General features: G+C 35.7%; 1 protein-coding gene across 1 annotated transcript in view; it reads right to left on the bottom strand.

Annotated features, from left to right (window-relative positions):
* Positions 1-20,822, bottom strand: part of TAF2 (TATA-box binding protein associated factor 2) — a 50,543-nt gene that overhangs the window by 18,321 nt on the left and 11,400 nt on the right. The window contains exons 8-20 of the mRNA XM_010217114.2: positions 20,129-20,242; positions 18,816-18,915; positions 17,481-17,566; positions 13,517-13,652; positions 12,407-12,561; positions 10,907-11,021; positions 10,699-10,808; positions 10,415-10,480; positions 8,631-8,883; positions 5,869-6,009; positions 4,697-4,807; positions 3,425-3,618; positions 2,717-2,856 (exon numbers count right to left, since the gene is read on the bottom strand). Of these exons, the coding sequence (XP_010215416.2) occupies positions 2,717-2,856; positions 3,425-3,618; positions 4,697-4,807; positions 5,869-6,009; positions 8,631-8,883; positions 10,415-10,480; positions 10,699-10,808; positions 10,907-11,021; positions 12,407-12,561; positions 13,517-13,652; positions 17,481-17,566; positions 18,816-18,915; positions 20,129-20,242 (1,721 nt within the window). The remainder of the gene's footprint in view (positions 1-2,716; positions 2,857-3,424; positions 3,619-4,696; positions 4,808-5,868; positions 6,010-8,630; positions 8,884-10,414; positions 10,481-10,698; positions 10,809-10,906; positions 11,022-12,406; positions 12,562-13,516; positions 13,653-17,480; positions 17,567-18,815; positions 18,916-20,128; positions 20,243-20,822) is intronic.

Raw genomic sequence — 20,822 nt, forward strand, 5'->3', positions numbered from 1 at the left:
CCTACATTCGCCCCTCAGATATTTGTGCATAAGTTCCCCTCTCAGTTTTCTCTTCTCCAGGAGAAACTTGTACTGCTAGTGGAAATATTTTGCTAGACATATCATATAGCTAATAAATAGGTTCAGACAGACTTAGGTTTGCAAACTTATGTAGAAATCAAATTTTCTCAATCAATACAAATATAATTGTGCAGCAAAAACTGAACAATAAATCCTAATGGCTTTTGATTAGAGGATAAGCAATCTAAGAGAAGAATCCTTTACTCTTACATTGCTGTCTAATGGAACCAAGAAACACCAACTTTTCAGGGTAAAAACATCTTTTTTACTTCCTAAACTTATTTGTGCTTGAAATAAAATATATGAAGCAAAACAAAATTAAACTGCCATTTAGATCAACCGTCCAAGCTATTATATGCTCCCTCAAGCATTTTATGAAGTTACCATATCTCAAAAAAAAAGTCTTACTATTAGCAGCAAAGAAAATAACTTCATTTCCACAGAGAAGTTATTTCTTTTAAAATAGCTTGAAAAACTCAGTGCTATTCCGGTCGAGAGCTGATACAAAAACATGGGAGTTCCACACCGACCTAGAAAATACAGACTTCCCTTTTTATGGAAATAACAAAATCAGCCAGTTTCCTTCATAAGAACCGTTTAAAAGCCAACTTTGGCACAAGCAACAGGTTCAGATAGCTGATGTTTCACATCCAGCATGAAGTGGAGACCAGGTAAGTGGAACAAGGAGCAGACCTCTCGCAACAGACGGCCAATCCTTTCTGCTGCCAGAGCCAGAACCGCGAGCCCTGCGCTGCTGCCTTCTTCATGGATAACTGAAAAAAACACTCCGAGCTTTCACCCCTACCCCTCTGCTAAAAAGCCACCAGTCCTACTGCAGGAATAAAGGCTAATGCACTACAAAGGGCTATATTTGACAACAGAAATCGATGATGCTAGGATGGAAGGCTCCCTTGTGCACGGTGGTGACTTTGCAGCAAGCAGGTATTTGCTTCTGCTACCTCTGTACCAGAGGAAAAAGCCTTTGGAAAGGGGTAGGGAATACAGATTAACTCGCATCGTAACACATCACCTCCAGATCTTCATCACATCCTGCTTTCCCATTCAAGCTTTACCTGCCTGTTATTAGAGTATTTCAGGCAACTTATCCAATCTTGCTTGTACAGCAACTCATTTGACTATCTCTTTTAAAGATGTATTACTTCGCAATGCAAACATTTTTCTTACCAAGCCAGTGATTAACTATAAACAACATCCATAAAAGGCCAAGAATTTAATGAGAAAACATTATTTCTATCAGTTTGTCTTTCCAAAGGGTGGGATGAGTGAGAAGATTATTCTAAAGGAACCCAGCTGATGAGTAAGCTTTCCATCCTCCAGCAAATTTTTCCACTGACACTCTACAGAGCAAGAAACAGTGAGCTGTGTAACACAAAAAGAGAGATGAACGGCACCCGTGGAGGTCTGAATTTTACCCAGACGTCACCAGGAGGCCACCACACGATGCATATGCAGTGACTTCTTTGATATCGGGTGCCTGCTGAATTATAAGACTGAGGATAAGGATGATGCCCAAGGCAAAGCTTCCCTTGAAGCTGCTAGTTCTTCTTCCCAAGAGATTGCTTGCAGTCTGCAGGAGCAGGTCAGAATTCCCTCTGATCTGCAGTCACCTGTAAGACTCAAATTGTCTTTAAATCTGCCATTGTCTACCTGGTTTAGGAAGTCTTTGGACATAATGACAGACGTAAGATCATGTAAATTACTCCTCACTAAAAAAAAAAAAAAAAAAGGCAAAACAATAATTCCTGAAGAATCCAAGTGAAACTCTCCACTATCCTGGAAATGAAAAAGAGGAAATCTGAAGAAGCCTAAGTAACAGTCCAGGAGAAAATATTCCACTCTCAGACAAAGAATTGCAGATCTTAGCACTTTGATAGGGATAACCTCTAAAAACAGGAATTGCCACAAATTTGCTGCACAAAGGCAACCACAAGTAAACGAACAGATCAATCTAGGGCACTAAACCCTTTTACAAAATGTGTACCACTAGACATGATTTTCGACTGTTTCTAGAAATCTGCCAGGATTTAATTTTAACTTCAGATGGCAATCAGGAAAGTTACCTAGTATTTTCTTTCAAAGACCTGATACAGTCACTTAAAATAAAGACAGTATTTAAAAAATGAAAACATCTCACATACATAAGTTATGTATAGGGAATGGTAAAGCAGAGTTACTGAATAATCATTCAAATAATCCAAACTTCAGAAAGTTACACACATAAGAGGCATGCAAGTTGCAAAATAGAGAGATCAGTAAGAAAGAAAAGCAAAGCCAAAAATTCTGACTGAATTCAACTGAATATGCTGAATAGTTGACTAAAGTCAACTGAATCACACAGACTGAAAACAACGCATTAAAACAAATCTCCAGCATTTCTTACATCTATTCGTCATGCTGTTGACTAATTATTTTAAAACTTTAAGTATCTGATTCAATTTGCAAAATGCACTAAAAACAAAAAACCTTGAATTTTTCTAGGACAAAGCGTTAATGGAAATCTCCATTTCTCTTATTGATCATCCGCTACCACACCCTTCTTGTGGGCAATATTTCAGCCTAATATCAATGTCATGATCATTACAGTGTCTATTACCATTACAAGTTTTACAAAATGACAAAATACTTCCAAAAATACCTTTTGTATAATCAACAACCGCCTCCAACGCTGCTATTCGGACATCTACAAAGTGTCCATATTCCGCATAGGACTTAAAGAGAGCAGGATCACTTGGAACATGACCATTCTTCTGAAGCACTCGAATAGCCTTTAAACAGCTAGATTTGATGAAAAGAGATTTACTTAAGGCTTCTGGAATGCCAACCATGGAGAACAGAGTTACTTTCTTCAGAATTAAGTTATTTTTTTTAATATATGTGTGTGTGTGTATATATATATATATATAAAAAAAAATTATAACATTAACACAGAGAACTCGAAGTCCGATTCAGGCAGAAACACTGGAACAAAATTCTCCACTGTTTAATGCTATATTTTGGTTTAAGTAGAGCTACACTGGCTTACACAGAAAACATAGGGCAGATATTGTTACCACTTTCTCTTTTACAAAATTTTCATAAATGTTCTACAATTAACAGATTTACTGATGCCCAAGCATGATCAATCTAACCATGCTTTTAATACTCCAGACTGGTAGAATTTAATGTACAAAAATAAAGTCAACAAGAAAAAACTGCATTACCAACTTCCAAAAATAAGAAATAATTTGCCATACGAAATTCAAACAAGTACACTAATTCATCAAAATATTAACTACAGAAGACCACAAGAAGCGGTGTTAACACATCTGCTCTCTTTATAATTACAGCAATTATTAAAGCACACCTGACTGTAATGGTATGCCTGTAGCTAGGAAGCAGCTTCTCCATATTTAGGAACCGGGTAATTTCCTCAAGAATCAGTCGAACATCAGGATTTAAGTTATCCAGCGTTCGAACTTCATTGTTCACGCTGACTGCCGGAGTCACAGAGTTGGCTAGAGCATCAATCAGCTCGGCACGATAGTAGTTGTCTGAAAACTAGACAAAAATAGCATTAAAATAAGGATATATATTTTCTTTTTAAAGAATGAAAAATTCTGAATCATTACTATACAAAAAATATGATTTTAAAAATAAAAACTAAATGACAAACCACATAAAACTAAAACAGTTAAATATATGTCCCTAAATATGGATTTGAGAGTGTGAGCAAGCAGACAAACCATTAATAATCTTCAGCTTGCAATAGCAGTATATTAACAGTCATACATGGGTTTATAAAATGGAAAAAAAAAAATCCATCACAGAAAGTTTTCCAAACCTGGAAAATAAAAGCTATTGTTTCTAAATGTGCTTGTATTAACATGTCTCCCTCTGTTTCTTGGCCTCCTATCACCCTCTTTCTGCATTACTCTCAGCTGCGTTGCTATGACGGGTTCCTACATACAAAAAAGCAGGGCTTTTTTCCACTTAACTTCAGGTACTTAACTGGAAAGATTGTTAGTACCCTAGCAGCTTCTTAGGCATGGAGATGGCATCTTACATCACCTTTGGATCTTAGAAAGGTTCTTGAGTTATCTTTCAGAGTTGCTCTGTGTCAGAAGAAAGTTAAGATGATGCTTCTAACTCAGATACTTCGCTTTAGTGATAGAACAAGACAAATCTGTGTTTTAGTTGTTATTTAACTAGATGAACACCAACTAGGTTTCATGAACAAGTCTCATTTTCAGAACCAACCCATAATCTGAGTCCCATGTATTAAAAAAAAATCCTTTGTCTTTCAGATACTCTTCTCAGAATTAAAAAACAAACACAACAATCTGAACAACAAACCCAGTACTTAGCTTGACATTCTACATTTATTCAGAAAATGTTAGCGCTCATGCACATTTCCTCAAACTACATGGGTCTCTTGAAAGAGAGACAAGGCAAGAAAAAATGAATGCAAATGAAGACAGGTAGGTGCTTAGTATGTCAACAAGCACAAAGTGCTTTGAAACATCCAAGGAATGCTACCACAGAAGTATCAGCTGCAGAATATTCATTAACATTTAGTACTATTCAGCAGACAGAAAAACTCAGCGGACAGTATCTTCTTTTTGTGTGAGCATCTTACCTTATTTTTCCTGTTATCATTATACTTGATCAAATCCAAAATAAACATTAAAACCTCCTTAGGACAGAGATTGTGAACATCTCTCAGAAGAGCCATGGCAACAGGCATAGTCTGCAATAAAAACATCGTTCTTAAAATAGTAAAAAGACAGTTACACTGTTAAAAATGCAATTAGCAATTTTACAAAAGTTAAAAAGTTCTATTTAAATGGTTTCTGAAAGGCACATCACACACTTGTACATATATCAAACAGAATTTCCAGATCAAAGATGCTCATAATAATGTAGGCAGACTTGACAAAGCAGTATATCCAAGAAAATATTCTGATTCAAGGCACAAATACAAAAGTATCAAGAGGAAATGATGACAGAACTCACTCCAAGACATACAATTAATTTAGTTTTTTTAATGGACCCAGTGTCTAAGCTTCCATTACCATTAAGGGCATATAGCCAATATAGTCACTGGAGCCTAAGCTCCCACTACCATGAAGGGATGTGCAGAGCCACCACAGTCAGTGAAGCCTAAAGAGTCGATACATTTCTCATTTCTTATTATGAATAGGAGACCTGTTCAAGAAGAACTTAATCGCCAATAATTATAACATCAACCTTATGCAAAACTCGCTGTTGTTTACTTTAACAGTTATTCACTGTGCAGCTAACACCTAATGGTCGCAAAAAATCTCCACTAACATTAAACGTGCTGCAACGCGACGCTGACAACCAGCAGGAAGGCTGAGGCAACAGGAGATTATGCAGTGCCTTTAACCTTGAAAAAGCCCATCGCCTGATGATTAGATTTACAAAACTGTTTCCATAATGAGATCAATGCCATTAATGAACTTAAAGACCATCTGACAAATTCAACTAAAGAAGCAAAAGGTTAGCCTTGTTACAATAGATTCTACTTAAGAATTAGCTCAAGAATATTTGCAAATAAGTAGCAGATGGCTACTTTAACTTCAGCTACTCAGAAAAAAAAAGTATTAAAAACTTTAGTAAACTAACTTTTGACAATGATGGAACAAACAGAAGCTGAATAAGAGTTGGTTATTCTGGATTTTTATAAAGAGATAAAGCGATCATGCTATCAGTCTTTCAGTGATTGTCATCTTTAGAAAAATTGTATTTTCACATTTCTTTAAAAAATAAAATGAAATATGAATTTACCTTTTGCAGAAAGTAGCTTTGAAAGTTCATGAAGTTGTTGGTCTTCACAATGTTTGGACAAGTCTTACAGCAAAACATTCGGGTAAAAAGTGACTTCATGGCTGGTGGTCCTGTCCACGTACTCACCATGGAATTTGCAATCTATATAATTAGGGTGGAAGGGAAGCCGTATTAACATCACCAGTGCAGGTTTAGTTTGGCTGAACAAAAACACACATTTCCCATAATAAAAAGGTAATTGCAGAGGATGTCCTGCTCTTCAAATAGATACATATTTTCATCAATATATTATCTTTTATTAGCTTAGCTCCCACTGCCATCCCTCACATCCATTCTACCCATTGAAGGCAAACTTTATGAAAATGGTTTCACTTGAAGGACATCTGCAACTTATTATCTTTCCATGATAAATTTCTGTTCTTAATTTTCCCTTTTATGTATTAGGCAAATATTTGATGTTTATTAAGCCAAGGATTCTGACTTCACAGACAGTAATGGTGGAAGAGGCATTTGCAACAGCAGCCACCCAAATGTACCCTGCCAATAACCTCAACCTGGATTTCAACTAGACTTGAGCCACCCTAGGAGTAAAAGACCACCCCTAAAGTAACAGGCAAGTCAACCACCTCTCTGACTTTAACCATGATTCACAAACAGACTGCACAATAAGAACAGTTTATTGCTACAGTCTGTTTTGGAGTAAGGAAGTAAGACTCTCTAAGGATAAAATTGGTATAGGGCCTGTCCAACATCCTGGTTTGGGGTATTTATTGTATGGGATGATAATAAAACTGTGTGGAAAAGAATACATGTGCCTCGTGACAGACCATGTGCATGTACATATACACAAATGTAGCCAATGCATTCTACAACCTAGCAATAATGTAGAAATTCCACTCTTACAGACCCTCCAAAAACTTAGTACTATATTCACACAATATTGCAGAAGAAAATACAGTTGAATTCTTCATAAAATGCTCTAGCTTGTTTCAAAGAACACTGCATATATCATAGAGCAAAAAAAGAGACTATCTGAACATGGTAGCTACCGATTTCACTGTCTTTTTCACACAAGGTGGGAACTTTCTCATGAAAGCCACTTTCTCCTTGCATCTCTTCTCAAAGGAAAGTTGGAGGGAGCAAATGGTGCAGTCAGACTAGATGTTCCCTTTGCAAGAAGCCAAGTCTTGTAACTAAATATGTCAATATAGCTATTTCTGTAAGGCACAAAACCGCTGTAGAGACTGTACACTGTATCTGTAGAGAAGAACCTCTACAGATCGAAAATCAGCTTTCAAACCTCATGAAAATCTCATGAAAATTAATTCCCTAACACGACTATCTTCACTTTTCTCTTTAGAGTCATTTGTTATGAACACAGCAAACACTGTGTGTCTGTACATACCTGTGTATGTCTGCACATCATATATTTCACCATTTGGATACCGGATAACCACATTATAGTTTATATGAGCTATATGAACATTACACCTCACAAAATATTCATTTATATAGGTATGAACTTCCTTATCACTGAGAATTAATGTGTTATCTGACTACTTTATTCCCAAGAGACTGAAGTACTTTATTATGTACAAGTAGTAACAAATTACACAGCATATTCAATAAATGAAGTTTCTCCGTAGGGTACCATCAATTATTTCTCTGTACCCAAACAGACAGACCATAATGTTTTACAAATCCAGCTAGTGGTTGATCCACAAACCCAAGTTTCCTTTATGTGATTACACTGAGTAAACCTGGTTATGATTACAAGCAGTCAAACTGTCTGAGTATTAAGAGGAAAGACAAGAAAATAAATAAATAAATAAATAAATAATTTTAAGACACTGTAACAACTATTGTTTTAATATTCACTTTTGACAGGTACCTGGATTTTTACATCTTCTGAATGAAGTCCTTATGAATACACATTTTTAGCAGAAACTGGCACTATCAATACTAGTAAACACACTTGACACTATTATGTCATAGTTTTGTAATGTTACAATTGATTGTTGCAAGCATACCTTGGATTTTGAATTTCAAAATATGCCCAAAAGATATACTTCCATAAATATATTAAGTTATTCTGAAGGAGCACAGGTAAGAAATCAAGCTTTATACTAATAATAGGAACTCTATAACTGCCAAAAGCATTCCTATTTGAACACGCCTTTCTGAAACGTCTTAACCATTTATTCTTTTGTTTCCATCCAGTAGTTCTATAAGGAATTCTAGTTTTACTTTTTAATACTAATTTTGTCTACGCAATCTTCTTTCTTCAAGGAAGGCAACAATTTGGTTTCTTAATGTTCACATTAAGAATATTACATTTAATTTCTCCCTCTACACCACTGAGCAGCAATAAGAACTCATATTAGACAGATAAGTTTTACCACTTCAACTTCCTCAAAACAAAGGCCAAGAAATTTCCCCCCCAAAATTAAAAGAAACATTTTGCTATGAAAAAATTAAACAAAAGTCTTTTATTTCTGCCATTTAATCTGGAAAAATCCCTTGTGGTTTTCATGTCTGACATCTCAATTTTGACAATTATGGAAGCGTTCTGCAGTCTCCATTTACAGACTAAAATAATACAGCTCTCTCTTCAAATCAATCATGTTAAAAAATACTTGGCAAACACTTTTCAGAGGCCAAATATCAAGCCAATTTTAAGGACTGTGGTGAGTTTTGACTCTTTTTCAAATACTTGCAGTGTCTAGCAGATTTCTTTCATTATTTCCTCTACTTATTCTCACCTTTGCAAGGCAGAAGCAGGCCAGCATTCTCACTCGGTAGAAGCACTGCTCTTGTTCTAGGATATCGGTCAGCGCAAGCCGTGATGCCGGAGTGGGGAATTTTTCCAATGCCAGGATGGCTTCTTCCTGGGCCACCACATCTCTCTCATAGCGAAGCTGATACTGCCACATGAAATCAGACTGCTCAAATTCAACCTTCCTCAGGACTGACATATCAGGATCTATTCTTATCCAGAGCAAAGGGGAGTCAGCACTACAACAGACATGAAAAACATTAAGGGTGACTTACAGCATTGCAAGACTACAGAAATTTAAAACATATTCTGACTTTTTATTATACTTGCAATACAGAGAGCCAAAGAATCACAAACAAGGTAAGGTTGGAAGGGATTTTCAAAGGTTTTCTACAAAATGAGGAACCTCCTATTCTCCAATTCTGCAACCTCTCAAGTTGAGTCTGACCCTCAGACACCATAACTTCCACAGTAAAGTAGAACTTGATCATCTGCTACAGTTTAAAACTACCAGAAGAAAAATACCTAACAGAGAAAGTCTGGTGGAAATTAGCTAGGTATTTGTATACTGATTTTCAGCAATAAATCTGCTTTACAAACACACGTACGGAAAGTTGACAAGGTGATTCACATATTTGCACAGAATTGTCAAGCCAAATGACTGTAAACTGAATGTATTCATGGACAGGACTTAAAGCAGTAACCTAAAGGTGAAACAGACCATTAAAGTTTTAACAGTCCCAAAGGTAGAGGTACTCCAAACAAAAGAAATCTTTTACACATTATTACTCATATTTGTGCACAAATCTTTTATGGAAGCAGCAAATATGAATTAAAACTACTAAGAGCCTCTCTTCCACAGAGTTTGCCATGCTAAAATCGATCCTGGACTCTGAACTGGGTCAGAAGAGGGAACGAGGAAAGTTTATCCAAGAGAGCATCTTTATAGCATGACATCTGTTTCTATTTACATTTGTAGAATATCTGAAATTATTATCAGGATAGCTGCTAGAAAAGAAAGGATAATGAAAAGAAGCACGCATTGAAGGGATCTAGAGAATAGAATATAATGAAGGATGAATTTATTCATACAGACTTTTAAGTTAGAAATGATAAATATAGAATCCTCAATGAAAATATCTATTTCTGGTCATATTAATAGGCGAGATAAGGATTTCTGAGAGCAACACTAGTTGCAACTCTCGGAGGGTAAAATGGGTGTTCCAGTTTCAACTAAAATCAACGCCAACAACAACAACTCTTTAGCACACAAATTTCAGCCCAAAACACTTACACATTGTTAGGTTAAATCTCAAATCTGAGGAACTTGTCTATCACAATGTTAGTAAAACAGCTGTCACTGAGATCCAACAAATTTGATCTGAATTAATCCTAAGCAAATTCTATGGCAAGACAAAAAATGCAGCCAACACACCTTTATAAAGACTTGGTTACATTTTATCTGTAAAGTAACTTCAAAGATAGCATTAGAAATGTGTATGAATAAATCAGGACACATTATTTCACACTACCACAACTAACTCCTCTTTTTTCCAGAAAAAAACTCTTTTCAGCAATTAACCCATACATTTTGCACTACACCAGTGTTTTCCCAGCTACAGAAAGAAAGTTTCGATTAAGGTAAAGAAAAGCAGTCTAGTCCTGAAATTTGCCAACTATATAATGAAGCAAAATGTTACTATCAAATCCTTCACAATATCATGCTTGAGACAATCAAAATGTACATTGGTAAGACTCCAGCAAACTTACTCCATGGCAGAAAGGTCCATGTCCACCTCTTCTCCATTCATCAGTGGAATCTTTTTCTTCTTATTTCTATTAAAAAAAAACAGAAAATTACATACCGACATAAATAGAGTTCAACTAGCAAAAGTCTTCTCTGTGTCTTTTTCTTTCCATACATTACAGGTAAGTCTTATTAAACAGAATTACAAAAATAGAATTACAAATGTTAAAAAGCAGATATCTATCAATGTACTGCAGCTTTTCATATATTTGCACTCATATGTATTCATTCATATACTAATTCTTACCTTCTACTTTTAGAATGGCAAGGTATATCATGTTTAAGACTATTTTCTTCAATCTGCAACGTATGGTTGAACGATCCATCAAGTTCTTGCACTGTCACTTTAAGAGGACCCTTAATGTTCAAGAGATTATATTATTAGTATTAAAAATCATGTTTATTAACGCCAACTCATACTCAAATCTATGTAAAATATGGAAAGTTGACCTTACCACATATTTCTGAGTCCCAGGAGATGTGTAATCTTGCTTTATTTCCAATTCCAATACGTTCCGTTTTCTATTAAATGCAAAGCTACCATAAAATTTTACCACTCCACTCTGATCGCTAAGAAGATGTATAGGAATTCTACAGCATGATACAGTAGTCATAATCAAACATAACTTTCACTTTTTACATTTGCTTTATGTTTGTTCATTCTTAGAACTTGTTTCAAGAGAATCAGGAATCAAAACGACTACGTTTCCTGCAGTCACGTCAGAGTTGTAAGTACTGTCCTGAGAGAACTTTTTCATTATTTTTCAAATATAGTTTTTACACATACATTCACAAAACACATTAAAAAAACAGATATTCTGTTGAATATGCGAAGCACAATAAAAATCATCTATAAAGAAGAAAGTCATTAAGAGAAGTGTCTCAGGTAATTCTGATATATTTCAGCTAAATAAAATCCAGGGGAATTCATTAACGTTAACTTATGTAAGACATTAACTTGACAACAGCAGGGAAGGAAAGCCTTTTTATTTTAATGTCCTGACATTTAATGGAAGAGTGGCCACTCCAAACAACATTCTCAGGTAACTGTTCTGCCAAAATATGGGTTTTAGGCAGACAGACTGGTTCTGTTCAGAGTGGCTGCATTTACTGAAGGCCTTGACTTTGCCACGAGGTATTTCAACAGAGTGCTCGTGTATAGATAAAACTCCACTATTTTCCAAGTGCTTTGCCCTGCTAAGTATGGTGATTAGAACAAACAATGTGATATATGAAAGAGCTAATGGGCATTGGTATTTAGATACAGATATTATACTAACATGCTACATTATTTCTAAATACTAATTTTAGAGTGATTGTTAACCCAGATACTGAGAAGTTAGAGTGTTATTTATGGCAAAATAATTTCAAACACATAAGCCTGAATACATACATCTAATTCTATTTGTTGTTAAAGTGGTTTTGCTGCAGTTATGTATGACTTCACCTGTAATCATGTTTATTTTATTTAAAATTTTAATACTAATGCATACTAGCAAGCAATATATTAAGTGTTAGCATATTTTAAATTATCAGTGATCTTACATTACTTATTTCAGAGCGATTTACTGGAAATCACATCTGAAAATGCACCAGACTATAGCATTTTCCATGTCAGACTTCAGCATATTTTTCGGGCAGTGTCCTCTGGATCGCTTTAGTATAATTTGGCCTTAATTTCCACCAGAGTTCTTGTGCATCTTTCAAAGTAAAATTTAAAAAACATAGCCACCCCTTCTAGTAAAGGACACCCAAAAAGTCTGTACACTCTAAATGACTAAGAAAGTTATGAGCCTGAGGTTCACACTCCTATTTCTGATTTAAAGAACAATGTACTTAACAGTTTAAAGCAAAAGTATTTCCTATCTTTCTTCACATTCCTTCAACAGTGTCAATTAAAAGAAAACAAATTCATTCTCTGTATTAACAAACCAGACCAAGAATAAAAAGGATACACCCATTGCTTTATTAAAGGTTGGATGTCTTTGCCAGAGACATTTGAGATAGATTTCAAAAACCCAGATGTGGAAACCAACATCTGACTCCACATGTGCGACTGGAACTTCTGAGACGAAGCAGTGCTGGCCAGACTCAACAACTTGTTGAAAACCTAAAACGATAAAAAGTTACTTTCATTACTTTCCTTAAGAACTTCAATATATAAAATAAGCTTTTCTGTTTAACTACAGCTGAACTGCAACCAAAAGGCCAATAAACTCAATCGCTTTTTTTCTGGCTTCAGAAAAAAAGATTGCCTTTTAAAATAACAGAATAGTGATTTACAGATATTATCTGCATTTAAACGATTGATACTGAGGAAAAATAAACACTGAAACTGAAACAAGAGCAACACTCTCAGCATCTTAGCAGGGAAATGTTTACCGGGTTATTAAAAATAAGCTAAAAATGTTTTCTCTTCGCCTGTGCTACAGGCACAACTTTACACGTAGCTTTTTAATAAAGAGAGTTGAATACAAATTCATAGCACCACGTTTTGGTCTCCATTCTCTAGCTCTCAGCACATGTAAGGCACAGGTCATAGCCATAATTTATGAAGTTACTCACTGCAAGCAGCGGTGGCTTTTCAAGGCCAAATGATAACGCAAGGGTAAAAGAGTGTTTTGCTTAAACACAGTGGTCTACACTCCTGCTAGCACTGACAACTTTATGGAGGGAAGAGAACAGAAACTGTATTCTAATTACTTTCATTATTTATAAATTTTATTACGCTAGCCCACAGGAACACTAGCTCTGGGTCAGTAAACAAGCCTGTGCTAGAGCAGGTTGTCAGTGTTAAAAAACAGTCATGGTAACTAAAGGCAATGAAATTCCTTAATATTCAAGATACATGCAATATATAAGACATATTGCTAGTTATGTATGAAAATATAATAGCTAACCTTATTCTAACATCCCTGTTCTACATTTTATGTTAACTCTATCCTGCTGAAACTGAAAATACAAACAGAACTCTGTGGTGACCTGTTTTTCTCAAACTGCATTTTATAAATAGCAATTTAAGCTAAAAAGTTGTCTCTATCCCACATGAGCATTTCTATACCTACCTGTAACATGAACTCCATGCTGATCCTGTTCTCAATCAGTCTCATCACAAGATGTGCTTTACACTGGAACATGGTGTAATATTCCCACGACAGTGTATGGGGGTGTTTGATAGAAAAATGTAAGTGTGATGCAGGGCTGGAAAATAAAATAAAAAATAAATAAAAAAAAAGGAACTTGCTATATTGAGTTTTAGGGCATGAAAAATAAAATAACTTTTAGCGATCAAGACAAGTGTACACCAAAATTCACATTGCTTCTACCACTTCCTAATTCTGACAGGCTGATAATGATTGTGCACCTGTATGAAAGTTTTTTGGGTGGAACTGCCCACAGCAAGAACTTAATTGAGCCAGGTAATAAATGTTGTTCAGTTAATTCTCAAAAACACAGTGGTAGCATTAAGCCAGGGCAAAGAATCTATCACTCGAGTCCAGGAGTTACGCTTGAATTGATCCTCTCTGTGTTCCATATCTGTTTAAAAGTAATGGTACATCCTGAATATTTTATACCTAATTAAATAATGGTTGCAACTAAAGAAAAATAAATGTTCTAAGGATCATGGCAGACTTTAATGGGCCGGGCCAAAGGAAATGCTTGGTTTTTATTTTAGTTAGCAACTTTATGCTTTCAGTACTTTGGCACATAAGTGTCTTCTAAAGCAGATGTTGTGCCAAGGAAGACTGTGCAGAGCATCATGTAACAGCAGCCACACTGTTGCCATAACTTGAACTATATCTGTTCGCCCTCACGCCTCTATAGGATGCCTGGGCAGACATACCCTTTGCGTCTATAAACAAAAATATTTGAAATGGTTTAATTTCAGCTGATATCACAAGAAAAACAAATGGTGAAATCCTGAACATTTTTTTTTAAAGCAGAACTGATTTCTGGACAGTCTTAGCAGCTGTAAAACAACCCTAAAAATGGCAAAGGTCTAATTCTGGTAAGTTTTAAAACCAATTATCTCCATCAAGCTTTACACTGAAAAACACAAGCTCTCTTAAATGTGGAAGAGTAAGTCTAATATGGCACTTGGGACATACAAAGACTTTTACCCATTTCTCAATTATTAGAGATTTTCTTTTGAGATATTGCATTTGAAAATGACTTTATTTCAATACGGAATAAAGACTGTGGCAACTGTATTTTGTTGTGCTACCTTTTTTTTCCTCTACAGTAAGATTTACAAGGCAGTTAAGTTTTCCATGAACAATTAACAAAAACCTTAAGAAAACGGTCCACTCTTGTCCACTTCTAAGTAGTAGAAATTTGGATTTGTTTTATGCTGGTTGGCAGAGTTAGCGTTGTTTCACAGAAAATACCAAACACCTGAAAACTTCTGTGTTTGAATCACCACCACCACCTTCAGGTGATTTCCACAGGTGATTCTTGCTTATAGGTAATTTAATCAAATGACTCGAAGACAAAGTGGACACTACATTTGACCTATGGCTTTAGGAGAAGAAACTGGAAGACAGGAACTGTCCTGCTATTCTGGGTAACACTTCTGTGCTCCAGGCTATGAAAGAATTAGTAATGATCAAAGAATTTAAATGTAAGGAGGAAACCAAGGTTGTGGCTCAGACATTATATAATAATTTGGTTTCAGTATAAAAAGTTTGTCCAGATTCAAATTATACACTTAATTAACTTTGGTAAATTTCTTTTCTTGGTAACTGCAACCAAGCCAGAACCCACATTCTTGGGCTGCTTAATTTTACTAAGTGCTGATTGATTTTGGTACTAGTCACATTTTTTAACCACAAATCAATACTAATACCAGTTTGTTTGCATTCGAGAGGTATGTTTTGTAATTCATCCAGAGTCGATACAATTCCTACAATTTTTAAACTTTCATTAAATCAGATTCAAAATTAGTAATAAGGCCCTAGAACTTTTGTGAAACTGAAAAAAAAGCTACCTCTCCCAAAGACTGTCTGTAACGTTCATGCTCTTGAATGTGTTCCAGATGTTTAAGGTAAATATGCCAATATGCTTCTTTTACTTTAAAAAACTAAAAAGCCTAAATCACTCTTATGATTTGGGAATGCCATAATGCAAATATGCCTGGCAGGAAACTCCATCATAATCACTATAACACAGAAACACAAAAAAATAGGTTGGAGGAAAATAGTCTAGCAATTGCCATTACAAAAATGCCCTCCCTGAAAAGGCATCATTTCCCAAAGGCAGAAATGCATAAAAAAACTTGCACACAACGAAATTTTGCAATCTAGCAGATATAAATTGCAACTTGCTATTTTTAAGTGATGTTACAATTAACAAGTCCAAAATATAATGAAGAATGCAGTAGTGAAATAGAGAAATATAGTATCTAATAGTGATGCATCACTCACTGGCAATACATACATTTGGCAACATGACAATGGGATTCTGTCGATTGTATCCAAATGTAAAGTAACTACATAAAACTATTCAACACTTAATACTAAAATTTAACATTTAAGACGTGGTTTTTCTCTAGTGATTTTTTTAAGGTGCCCTTTTTTCATGTTTGCTCTAATCCTATTAATCTGGATTCAGTTTATCTGTACAGATGAATATGCTGCCAAACTGTATTGCTGCCAATTAAAAAGCCTGCCAAAACCTAATTAAGCACCCTAAATTTTGTTTAAAGAAAGACATCATCAACAGAATACCTAAAATTACTGCCACTAGTTGTGACTTGTTTTCAGCAGCAAGACCATCTAGCTACTGCTTCCCTACTTGCAAGAACAGAACAGTGAACTAAATCTAAATCTATCATAAGCAGACAGGTAAAACTGAGTAATGACCTGGCATGCAAGCACAGGAGCTGAATCCAGGATTGATAACATCCAGAAAACTCTGTAGTTGGTGAAGATTCACCTGGCTGGGAAACTGGCCAACATATCCTAGCCCCCATTTTAAAAGACTCTTCCTTCTTTTTTTAAGCTCGCAAGAAGAGATCAATATTTGAATTTTAATCTGGTTATTTATATACTTGATTCAATTTCAATCCCATGGCATTTTAACTGGCAAAACCCTGTATTTGCACACTTTCAAAAGCAAGCTAGAAATAACTGCGGTTATATTTCCATCACGTAGGGACTTCTAAAGCAATAAGAACTTCAGCCGGCCCCGTATTTTCCCACTTCACCTGCATATTCCCACCCTCACGGTTCTGTCCTGACCCTAAATGCAAGACAGCAACAGCCTGTGAAGCCATGTCATAACTCAGATAATCTATGCAAAGGGAAAAAAATAAACCCTATCAGTGTTATCACTGAAACCTGGATTGTTTTACAAATCTGGCTTATAGAAGCAGTCTCCCACCTCCAGTGATTAGCACTACAGAGTGGGCAGTATTGGAGTATTTAGAAAGGGATAAGGGGAGATTTAGAAAGGGAAAGGGATAAGGGGAAAGGGATAAGGGGAGTTCCTTAAGCGAGCACTACTGAAGCTACATGAATTGAGAAATTACAGACACAGCCAACGCACATTTATGAGGGGCTGCTTCACAGACAGGTTTGGTACTATTTTCTATTTCCCCGCTCTAACTGATATGACGTAATTTCAGTTTAAGATTGCAAGATGCTAAATGACAGTGGAAAAAGAGCAGGAAAAAAGAAACTGCTGAAAACTGAAGACACCTGAAAAAGCCTAAAGATTACCAACCACTCCAGAAATAACTTAAGTCAAAATTCTGGCTCCGTCTCTCTCATCCTCCTACTAATAAGTAGTTTTATAACAGTATTAAAAACATTTATCATACTTAATTCTCTTCAGGGTTTCAAGTGAGAGAAAACTAAAACAACAGGGATACAGTATACTCAAGATGTACTTTACGGGACTGGTAATATATGCCTTGGGCAGCTCAAGTTCTGCAGCATTTGGCCTTGTGCCGCACAACACACCCAAGGCACATATTAATGGCCCCATAAAAACATACCCTGTAATGACTTGTGGCTTAAACAAACATACTTGTCTTTCTCTTTTCCTCCTCCGAATATTGGATGCAGCAAAACTCCACCAGTCTTCAGTTCGTATGCCACTATTTGATCTAGCTCCTAAAAAGTACAACATGGACTAGTAAGCATAATTTCAAAAAATAGTGGGATATTATATATAAAAAAAAAAAGCAAAGCTTTTGTTTTCTCATTGTCCTAACTCCTAATGAAATATGTTTACAAACACATACAGTACTTTAAAATCAGGGATGTTCCTCTGTACAGCAAATAATGACAAGACATTAAAAATAGAAATTAAAATTCAACTCAATTATGTCTAAATATCACTATTTACAGAAAAGCGTGTGTCTGAGCAATAAAGGTGTTCACCGTTATCTTGCAGTGGAAAACAACACTGGGTATCCACACAGCAGACTGCAGCAGATAGATGGTCACCTCGACTCATGTCTATGCCAGAGAGAAGCCTACACTGAACTGGCACTTGTTTCTGAACTGGTGTGGTTCTGTACCCGTAGGAACAAGCACACTTCAGGCACCATGTCTGCGTGGACTCATTATCGCCAACAGCCAACACAGCTGCTGAGCCAAATCAAATCAGGTTGAGCACAGGCACAAAGAATTGGTGCCTATCTGAAACCCCATGTTATACCAGAAGTTTCCAAACGTTGATATATGCTGATATATTGCTTTGATGTATCGATACTATATGCAAAGGAGCAAGGATACTCACTGCAGAAATGGAGGCTATGACAGCAGCACCTCTTAATCCTTACCTGCTTCCTAACATTTTATTTGAAAAACTATGGTACAGGCAGGACATTCTTCTCAAAAACAGATGATTATTAATAGAAATGTAAAAATAAGTTTTATAATGGAAATGTAAAAATCTATTAAGTTCCATCAAGAACACCAAAATCTTCAAGCCAAATATTCCATCCATCCCATTCCCATGTCCAAAACCATCCACAATACTTTTTATTTCTAAAGGTGGTACAAAAGAAATCTTGAAGCAAGCAGAAAAATATCTGGGCACAGAAGAACGTCTCTCTTGACTAACACATTTTTGTGAAAAAAAAAAACAAAAAGAGAAGAAATAATTGCATATGGAGACAGTGAAAATTATTATTCACAAGGCAGTCACAGAAATTTATTTTGGTTAATTTGCTTGGTATTTTTTCTTTGTAGCAAGTAGGATACATAGCTTAACTAAGTTTTATTTCTACTGAACCTCTCTTTAGATTGCAATGCAGATAGATATAGATAACTATATTATCTTCTGCTTTTACACAGTTGTCTTTAAAGTGAAATGACTGAAATGTATAGAAAAATGCTGCTTATGGTATATCACCTGTTTAATCCAGTGGCGATACTCATTAACACCAAAGGTTTTCTTCATCCAAAGGCCGTAAATATAGCCCGAGATTCCTTTTAGCACCCATTCATCTGACCTATAGGAAGAAAGAAACAAGAACTGCTGCACTTCAGCAGGTATTTCGTAAGGGATGGTATTTCTGACCAGCTCAAAACAGCCACAAATTTCAGCAGGTTATATAACTTCTCTAAGTCAATAGACTTAGATGAAGTCTAAGTCTAGAACTGTGATGACTGTGAACCAATTGTGTGTACCTGATGAACTGTGAACCAATTTATGTACCTTGGCACCTACAAGGGACCAATGAAACTGAAAAGCCAATGAAAACTCAACTGCTACCACCAAAGCTCAGATTAAAACATTAAACTAAACTACTTTAGCTGAAACAGTAACAATAAAACAGTGGAAATGGACACTGAAGTCAAAACAGTAGCTAATCTACAGTCTTAATTACCTGATAACTCGTTTGTTTCATGTGCACACGTTATTTCCTCCCTGCCTGGTTTTCTTCCTTCCTTGCCTAGCTCATAATTTGGTGTACAGTAGTATTTTAAAGGCCTGTTTTGAGAGCTAAGAGGAACAACTACTAGGCGAACACAAGTTAGGAAGCTAAGAGACACATACAGAGTCTGATGATATGAACCCCAAGGAAGGGAACCTCTCTTGAAGCTCCACATCCCTCTTGCACTGAGGAGCCCAGAACTGCACCCAATACTCCAGCAACAATACTTTGTCGCTGAAAAAAAGAGTAGGCAAAAGACTTTAAAATAAACACTGACCAAAACTTTGAAAAATGATGCAGGACACTCTGTGGGAAGGAGTGATAGGGAGCTTAACTCCCAAACCAATTTAGATATTTAGTATTCATTTCTCACTCCCTTTCTCTTGAACTTCTCCTTAATTTATTAGTTCTGTCACTCCATAAATATTTCCTATGTAGACTGCACTTCATTATCCAAACTATCTGATAAAATTTTACTTATAATAGGAAAGAATCTCCTCCCTCTCTCATTCCCACATGCCAAAGCTTACTACAACATTCAGAGGCAATGATTTCAGAGAGGACACGTTGAACCATAACCATCGCTGGAACCTTGGTATCTCCTAACCCCCTTTCAAACAAAAAGCATCCTCCTCAATTTTCATTCATGGTGCTCATTTTATTATCCTTCTGCTTTATTTATTTTTATTTTTTCTACAGTTGTTTCACTTATTCCCCAGGTAAAATGTCATACGCAAATTCAAATTTTGGTTTCCTGATTTTTAAACATTTTTTAGACAGTACTTACCACGACATTCTGGATATAAAACATCCAAAAAATTGCTGGGCCAAAGCCTGTGCTAAACACCTCCTTGTCAGTGGAGTTTCATCTATAATCATTGCACTGTGTAGGAGATTTGTGCTAGACCCCATAAAAAGAAAACAACATTATACAAGCACAGCCTACAAAAAGATCGTTTTAAAAAGCAAAAGAAATAAAACCTCCAGAGATTTTCCTATGAGGTATTAACATCTTTTCTATAATAATCTTAATACGGGCAGATCTCCTATCATTATCACAAATATAAAATTCTTTGTATAGAGCCAAAATAGTTGTTTTAACTGTCAGTCTGGTTGGGATTCATGACACCCTCTCTCCCAGGCGAAGGAGAACAAAACATAATAAAACTTCTGCACTTAACTTGATCTTAAATATCTCATGTATGACATCTCTAATGCAGAACAAAAACCTTGAGCAATTTTTATTAAAGAGACAAATTCAGCATCTTTGCAAAAAGATGCTGAACTGTGTGTATATTTTTTTATATATTTATATATACATATATATATATATATATTTTAAAGCCTACACTGCCAACAAAACTCACTTTTTTAAACTTGGAAGCCTAAAGATCAGGCTCTGAAAGTAATACAAGCTTCAGGTATATCTCAATAGTCTTGGATCTAGTGTTTCTAAGCCCACATTTTTAGAAGATATAATT

The sequence above is a fragment of the Tinamus guttatus genome, unplaced genomic scaffold (assembly GCF_059628265.1).
Source record: "Tinamus guttatus ecotype Peru unplaced genomic scaffold, ASM5962826v1 Tinamus_guttatus_pri_ptg000492l, whole genome shotgun sequence".
NCBI classification, from domain to species: domain Eukaryota; kingdom Metazoa; phylum Chordata; class Aves; order Tinamiformes; family Tinamidae; genus Tinamus; species Tinamus guttatus.